Raw genomic sequence first — 9,019 nt, forward strand, 5'->3', positions numbered from 1 at the left:
CCACTTTTTCTTTTTAGAACATTGATCACAGTAAAACACTCCATGAGCAACACTGGCACACTGCGCTGCAACTTTAATGCAGTATACTCATAAAATATTTGTGCCTCTCAGCCCAGCAACACAACGCTGACTGATTGCCCACTTGCACAATCTCGGAAAGTTGCCTTGTGCTAAACGGACGCTGCATACATTCACAGAAACACAAGGTCACCGTCCATTAGGCAGTGAGGACAGAGGAAAGTCTGGACCACTGAATCAATATCTGAAAATGAGTAATGTTCTACATCACATGAACTTAATTCCGATGTCACAGAGATTTCTTTCGCAATTTTTTGATTGCTAATGGTCATTTTTGTTATTTATTTATTTATTTATAAACATATCCCACTGTGTCATGAAGATTCTCACTTTGAATATTTCATTCAATGAGATCTTTTTTGAACAGCATAAAGTCATTGACATTGCCTTATATCACAGTTGGAAATTACATTTCGCAACTACAGTAAGAACCAGGGAGCAAAACACACGAACCGGACAAAAAATTACATTGCATTTCTTCGGCTAGTAACGGAAAGTTTGATTACTGTACTCGCCTTTGAACTGAATAGGTCAAAATATATTTGTCAAATATTTCCAGCCGAAATTTGTTTCTCAGCTCTATCAACATTCCACCATTCCCTGACCTTGCCTCAAGGTCCCCAGAAAGCAAGAGGATAAACCTCCGAGTCTACTTGTATACATAATCATGTTCTTCACAGCGATGCATCTGCCGCGGTCACAGATGAGTACAACTTTACTCCAATGGTTACGTATTTCTCTGTGAGCCAGAAGCACTAAGCCAATGCCAGTGAAGAGAAACGCGGCAAATGTGCCAGTTTATTCAGAGCAATGGGAAATCAAGAAAAGATTTATGGGCATCATAATGAATTGCGTGTCTGCTTTAATTACAACAATCCTTGGCTCTTTGAAGTATGCGGCAATCCGCTCGCCTTATGTCTTAGCCCTTAACACTGAATAGATAAGCGTGCATCAAATATTGGATTTGCATGTTGTTGAGATGTGGTTAACAAACTGTAGCAAAAGAGGCTTAATTGCCAGCTCTGCCTGCATAAGTATTTCACATGTATTCCCGTGAACATTTAGGATGACAATCCATTGTCCGTTATTGAAATAAAAGCCAAACAAAGCTGCCAATTTTCAGCGTTTGTGAAATCTGTCCCACTGGAAGCCACTCATGAGTCATGAGCACCTCCGATGTCATCCAGGCATCATTAGAGGGGCAGAGAGGAGCCAACACAGATGCTTTTCACTTACATGGCCTCTGCTGCACCTGTCCCTGCCGTATGTTAAGAGCTGCGACCATTCCAAAACGGGAATGAACAATGTGAGTGGGTCAAAATGACCTGCCAAATCACGTGTGTGACAGTGCCACCTGTGTCTCAGTGGGCATTAACTTCAGCCTTTTCTCTGTACACTGAGTTCGCCCACTGCTGGTTTAGAAAGAAAAAAAAAAAAGATCTGTCAGTTTTTGGCAGGCCACAGGTCTCCAAAGAACCAAACCTCCCAAATACCCACCTGCTCAACTCAGTGGCACATCTGAGACTTCATACATTTGGTTTGCATGTTGTTAATTTCACTCTTTCTCTGTGGCCTCATTCACTTTGTTGACAGAAGAAGAGTTTCTTTCTGCTTACTTATTTCCAGCATGCCAACACAGGGCAAACATTTGTAAGGATCTAAAATAACAAACAACTTTGCTCTTATGTCTTAAGATGATAAGAAGAAAGAAAAGAGAAAGTGTACAGGCATATATGATAGGCCCTTTCCAATTTGCATTGATTGCACTTGTGCATTTTGGCGACGGAGTCTCTTCATGCTTCACTTTTTAGCCACAGGTACAATTGAAATCATAAATATGGTTAAGCATTATTGCAAAACACAATCTATAGATACAGTATTGGTATGGCCTGGTGGCGGCATTAAAGCGGTTGTCCATTTCTGCAACAAAGATTGTCCATGCATTAAAAATATATTTATTTATACAGTTAAAATTAAAATATCAAATTGATACTGATCATCGGTCACTCATGAAAACTATTTACAGATGTCCACACAATGCATGACATTTCCACAAAAAGCAACATTCTTCTCAATACGTACTGTATATAAACAAATTATTTCATCATGTATTAAATCATCACTGTGGGAAATGTTGACTTTTCACCACAAATTGTGTGACATGTTTGTGTGTGTTTGTGTGTGTTTCAAAGTTCCAAATCCTCGAACTTTATGTTTACAGCTGCCCGCTGTTCTGTTTGAAACTGGACCATAAAACAGCAAAGTCACAAGTTTGGGTCGCAGAGCCAAACAGCAACTGAACTTATCAAATAAAAACAACAAAACAAGCTGTGTGAAGCCAAGGGAAGCCGAAGTGTTGGGGGACAGTTGTTTCATCCTTTTGACTTTAAGATGGTCATTCATCTCTGCCTCAGTCAAACCCCCATCACCAACATGGAGTTCTTTTTGCTGCCTGCAGAGCATGAGAGTGGCTTTTAACTAAAGCTAATAAAACCTTTTTGAAGACGAGACAGAGATACGGTGCCATTAGTTTCTGAAGTGCCCCACATACGTATTACTGAGTTGTCCTTAAAGAGACGTCAAGCCATGAGTGGCGTGATCCCAACAGGAATGAGTATCGGTGCTTTTGCTGAGCTCACTGAGACTTATGTGGTACTACTCGATGCATATTTTGCGCACATACATTCCATGCAAATTGACTTTGAAGTGTTGGTGTGAAAGCAATTAGTCAGCTAGGACATTGGAATGTAATTGTGGGTTTTTTTTTTTTTGTTATCTTATTTTCCCTAAGAGTATGTACAGATGGTGCTGATCGTCCTGCATCATGAACTGCATAATAGAAGTTCACTGGAGGGTGTTTCAGTCTGCCCCCTCAAGCCTGCTTTCCCAACCTTCTATGTCTCTGTTTTTCAAGGTTTTTATTTTGTTTTTATGTCTTTTCTTTGGAGTGGGGGTGGGGGGTTGTTGTTTATAACTTACAGTGAAACAGGGTCAGAACCCAGGATACTGCAGGGGGAGAGCATGTAAAGTGAGATGTGAGGACGCGGAGTGTGTTTGATGGGTGTTTGGCAGCTTGACAGTGAAGCATCCTCGCAAACTGTTGGCCTCTTACTGGTGTGCGCCGCTCTTTTTATGGGGCAGTGGAGGATGGTGCAGTTTGGCAGATGGCATCAATAGAGAGTGTTCATTTGAAATTCCTCATTCAGTCGGAGATATCATTCTCTTTCTTCTCTGCTACTTTCTAAATGTATATACAGTGGTGCCTTCACTTAGAGTTTACGTCTTCGTCTGCAAATCAGATCATCATTCACATTTGAAATGAATGGAAAGGCCATTAATCTGTTCTAGCCACTGAAAAATTGCCATTTTATTTCACTTTTTTAAATCTGGAAAATAGCACTCTAAATATTGTACTGTAAAAAAAAAAGACAAACACATCCAGTAAAAGCATAAATCCTAAATGCCTATAATGCCTATAAATAGCAAAATCGCACAATCCTGACTGATAAAAATGCTATTTCCTAGCGATCACATTTATTTACCTGGATGTTCGTGTGCTTTGTTCAGAGTGGACAACTAGTTTTCATTTTTTTTCTCAAGCCACATCGCATCCTCTGGAGTCCTCTGGCTCCTCTCGGTTGAGAGAAGCGTTACGATGTAACCCGTTGCTGTACTTAAACAACACAAGGATCGGAATTTCATCTGGAAAACATCTCTCTCTCTCATCTCAATTTTTTTAATTTAACGCGTGTGCTGTTTTAATCTGGTTATCTGCATTTGGTTGGCACACGTCTGTTTTCTTGTGCCTGTGTGCTTTTTCAGTGTCATTCACGACAGCCAAACGGAATGAGCCATTGTTAACACGGGAGAGCGACGGCAGCGGATACAACCGTTTGACAGCTCGTATTAGTGTATTAGACACAAACAGTGGCACAGATGCTCCCGGTCAGTCCTTGGTCAGCCTGGGGCTTTGCATAACGGCCTAGTGACAGGTGGCTTTGTGGCCCTGTCTCATGGTTGACAGGGTGCTAAAGTGGGAGCTCATCTTCAATGGACTACTGGGATCAAAAAAAAAAAAATACAAGAGCTGTTTCACACACGTTAAGCACACACAAATCTTTACGGCGTAGTAAATTAACACAGGATCATATATAAAGGTTTCACATGATATTAGTAGCGGATGGTTCCGATGTTCAGTTATGCTTTACTATTTTTCAGATAAAACTTTTACATTAATGTCAGAAGTATTTTACCAACTAACATGTCCCTTGATTTGTCTTTTTTTTTTTTTTTCATTAAAGAGTTGAGAAAGGGAGTTGGGGGTCACACATGGACACATAATAATAACAATCGACAGGTTTGAATCTTGGCCAGACTCTAGTGTAGATTTTGAAATATTCTGACAAAGATGGATGGACGGATGGATGTTATAATGTTGTGGCCGGTCACTGGTAGATAAAATAACTAAAATGTTTTTTTGGGGGCCGAGGGGGGGGGGGGGGGGTGGTGGGGGATCGAAGCAAGTGCACAAAGTAAGGCCAAGAAACATTTATTGTCAAGGTGTTCTGCTCCAGTGGTTCCCTTGAGAGGGAAATGTTGCCTTTACTGTAACTATTGTCATTTGTCACAGCACAGAGATCAAAAGTTCACTTCTCACTTTCACGCTACTAGTTGGGGAAAAAAAGAAAAAGGAATTCTCCAGGCTCCAATGTTTTGTGAAACTGAAAAAAAAAAAAAAAAAAATTACAATATTTTTCCATCACACCTTTTTGAAGTTTTGGAAAGCCTCAAGGGTGCGGCAGAATGAGTCGAACATGTAATAGAGTCAATCGGAAGACTATGAAGTTTTCGAGAGAAAAAGTGGGACAGCTTGAAAAAGAAAGACACTGAAGACTGAGTGACCCTTTTGACACAACTTTGTTTTCATTCGCTTCGCTAGAAGTTTTGGTGTCACAGAATTGTCTTGCGGATCACATGCGCCGTATGACGTTTACGATGTTCTCGCTCAGCTCAGAGTGAGTCGGCCTGACAGAATGCTTTGGCGCGCTTACTGTTTATTTCTACCAAAGAAATTCTGTTCAGAGTCTTCTGAGCTTTTTGTTTGCTTTTATGAAGAACGCAAAAACCGTAAAGCCTTCCGCAAAACAAGCCATGTGGCCAAATGCAACTGAAATCAACCTTCTTTTCACCAGAAGCTTTTTTTCTCTGCTTTTTGGGTGAAACCAAGCTACGTTCTTCTGCTGATTATCAAAAGAAAAAACATTTTGTTTCTCGTGAAAGAAGAGAATCTACTCTCTCTTTTGGGAGGTCATAGAACACAATATTATGTGGGTCTTGAAAAACGATTCAGAATGCTCTAAAACAGCTGGCAATATGGGGAATTCTACTTTGTAAAGGTCTGGCATTCAATGAGGAATATATTTTAGTGTGCGTCTAAATCATTTTGTATCATCGCACTCAAACCTGCTGCCCTCATAAGGTTCATTTAGTCTACAGTAATCATTGTCCGCGTCTTTTCCTGGAGAAGAGTAATTGTGAGGACGGTGGAGGGAATAAATCTTGACACACTGAGCCTCTGTTGAAATAACATCGTGCTTCGGAGGACTGCACAGGGCGTGAACTTCATTTGAGGTGAGGAGTTGTGCTATTTTAAGAAGGCTAACGCCGTCATCCCAAGAGGAATAAAGATTAATCTCAAATCACAATGCGGTGTGCATGCAATGAACTCCCGCTGCGAGGGTGTCACTGCTTCCGTGTGTATGTTTTACGTGCTCATTCCATAATTTTTCGGAGGAAATCTCACTTCTGGCGAAAATATCAGAAACCACTCTAACCTACTGACGAACACAAAGCCTCGAACGAGTTTGACAGAAGATGTATCTCCTTTTTGTCTCCATGAATGCAAGCACAGCAGAAAATTCTGAGAAGAATTCACTTTTTGTACCTTGAGACACTGCAATTGTTTAAGTCAGGCAGCATCAGCAGCAATCAGGCAAGACACGTTAACCCCACATGCAAAATGAGCTGTCCTCCACGTTGTCCTCAATGATGATCATTATCTATCTCATGGCTTGAGCGAGGTTGTTCACCTTGGCAGCTCCACATGCTGTCCATCACAGCCACAGTTTGAACAGTAAATTCCAATGACGATAAAAATCCAGTACATTTTTCTTTGCATAGATGGTGATTTGGTTTTGTTTTCCAATGTCTGTGTGAATCAAACTAGTCATTTTACATGAACTGTGATTATGAATGCAGCCCACAAAATCATTATGCACCGTGGGTGCCTCATTATAGGTTTGTTTACAGATGTGACCGGATCAAGGTAATATCAGTCCAATGCTAATTGGTAGTCTTAAATGATGGCGCTGGTTTTTATTTCATGAGACAGATTCGTTAAATTATTTGCATGATGTGTTTTTTTTTCCTTTCTTCTTTCCACCCACATTGACCATTGGCAAAGCGTATAGCATACCAATCCAACAAACGTCAACCACAAAACTAGAACTGAAAGGCTTTCTATGAAGAGCAAGGTAAATTTAAATAACGTAATTTAAGGCGCCAGATAGTAAAACTTTTATTTAAGCATTGGGAATAAGAGAGCAGAAACATGGAAGTGCTGCAATAGAAATTACAACAAAAATCATTTTTATACGTCGTGCATAATTTAAAAATTGGGCCAAAAAGGACTATTTAAACAAATGACTGATGGATATCAAAGCATTAACTGTAGGCTAATATGATTGAAATTCTGACAGCATACCTTCTCTGTTTAATATGCTTCATAATGAGCTTTAATATGAACTAAATGTATATGTTAATGAAGATCTGGCTCTGTACAGGGACAAGAGACTGGGAAGCTTGTCTCAATGAAAATCTCTCTTTGCGGAAATAGGCACTGAGAAGCTTTTTTTTTTTTTTGCTGAAAAGCATCCTATCTTATAATTATCGCGCGGCAGCGGTGACTCATCTGAAAGGACCTGGTTTGATAACATGTAGGGGTTGGACTGGTTGCTGGAGAGATGGCCTACTGAGTAGTTCCGAGTGTGTGTATGCATGTGTTACAAAGAAAAATATCTATGAATCAATACAGTTATGCCTTTTAGTTGATAATTGATGGTTTGATAGTCAGAAATGGTGCATCCGAAAGGGAAGCGAGTCTATCCTAATTGGAACTACATTTCCCATGAGTGGCTACCATTCCCAGCATCCTTTGCTCCAGGCATGCGCACTCTCTCTCTCTCACATAGAAACAAGAAGGTCGCAGTTAGCAGCATAGAACAGAAATCAGCACTTCATGATGTTGGGACAGGCTATACGGCGATTCACGACGTCTGCTGTTCGTTCTTCGCATTATGCCGAAGGACCAGGGAAGGTAAAATAAATAACTGATTTAAAGCCGAGGTTGAAGGTTAAATGTGGTCGTTTTAAATAGCGGCCTAGTGTTATGCGCGGACCATGGTAGCAAAGGTAACCTGGAGGTCATGCCGTTAAATTGCTCCACTGAGTAGTTAAAAGCAATCTCGTAAAACAAAAATAAGACTACAAAGGAGAGCGTGTAAATAACGGATATTTCGTAAAGTAGTAACGTAACGTTGGAAGTATTTATGAAGGCGGCGAACGACTGTTCTTGCAGTTAGCATTATCTTCGCGGCTAAATAGCTGCTCAACCCTGTTTTTCAATTTGACACTTAATACAAACTTGTCCGTGTCATGCACATGACTTGACATGTATGTTTGTCAGTGTTATTACATGTATTTGTATGAATCAGTGTTTAGTGGTCTATTTTTTTGTGAGCAACAAAGTAATTAGCAAGTCTTGCTACCAAGGGCTGATCTGTAAATGACGTTTGTATCCATCCCAAGTTCAATGAAGGCTCCGTCTTGTGTCAGTGATAATTCAGGGTTGTTTTTACGTTCTTTCTTTTGCCTTCGAATTCATTGTGGCAATGACATGTTGCTGCAATTTTAGTTATTTGGAATAGAAATGTTCATTGGTTTTTAAGCAAAGTGTAGCACACCGGGTTTTTATTGGTCAGCACAGCTTGCGAAAGAGGTTTAATGTGTTTATTTTGTAATTGTCATTTCATGCTCATGTATGACTGATTTCTGTTGAACACCGTTGTGTTTGTCTAGAACCTTCCATTTTCCGTGGAAAACAAGTGGCGTCTGCTGGGCATGATGGTGGTGTTCTTTGGCAGCGGCTTCGCATTCCCCTTCATTGTGGTCAGACATCAGATCTTGAAGAAGTAAAATGTCTTTGACGGTAATTATTATTTATTTGGTTTTGTAAAATGTCAGTATGCTTGCTTCCAGCTTGTAGAGATGGTGCAATTTCATTATGGTTATCCTGGCAAAGCCTCTATCATCAAAAGTGTCTTTACAAGTCATTACAACTGTCATGTTGTTGTTCCTCTTTTTTGCAGGCCATCAGCAGGAACATATTTCTTCAACAGACTTCTACATGTGCAGAACAGTGGGACTCTATCAATCTTTGTAAATAAAATTACCTCAAATATGACTCTGTCTTTTAATTTTTATTTGTATTATTTTTATTTTATTTTTTTAGAAAACTGCACTGTTATTCCATAATGGCCAAAATACAGTAATACCATTACGCATTTGGTGTGAAACTAAATAATTTTAAATCTGATTAACTGTTTACATCACTGCTCTCCAAACCTTTTTTCGTGCCACATAATTATAAACTGCTCCAAAAAATACAGGGAACATTTAAATAGCACAATGTAACTCCAAGTATTCGCTTTATTTTTTTGATCAGTATATTTTGATGGACCAACAAATAAGGGGGAAAAAAATCCAAAATACAATTCACCATTATGCCGAAAGTAGTGATTAGTTAGATTATATGGATTTGTTAGTCTTCAATGAGCCTTAGCAAAGCATTTATAGTTTGATGCTTTTAGAGCAGTGGGGGAAT

The 9,019-nt window shown here is 39.7% G+C and overlaps 1 protein-coding gene across 1 annotated transcript; it reads left to right on the forward strand.

Annotated features, from left to right (window-relative positions):
* Positions 1-7,295: 7,295 nt before the first annotated feature.
* cox7c (cytochrome c oxidase subunit 7C) lies at positions 7,296-8,599 on the forward strand. Its single transcript, XM_019877996.1, has 3 exons — positions 7,296-7,453; positions 8,215-8,344; positions 8,505-8,599. The coding sequence occupies exons 1-2, from the start codon at positions 7,376-7,378 to the stop codon at positions 8,329-8,331; spliced, it is 195 nt and encodes a 64-aa protein (XP_019733555.1). The 5' UTR covers positions 7,296-7,375; the 3' UTR covers positions 8,332-8,344; positions 8,505-8,599.
* Positions 8,600-9,019: the final 420 nt, after the last annotated feature.

The sequence above is a fragment of the Hippocampus comes genome, unplaced genomic scaffold, assembly GCF_001891065.2.
Source record: "Hippocampus comes isolate QL1 unplaced genomic scaffold, H_comes_QL1_v1.1 scaffold13, whole genome shotgun sequence".
Lineage (NCBI taxonomy): Eukaryota > Metazoa > Chordata > Actinopteri > Syngnathiformes > Syngnathidae > Hippocampus > Hippocampus comes.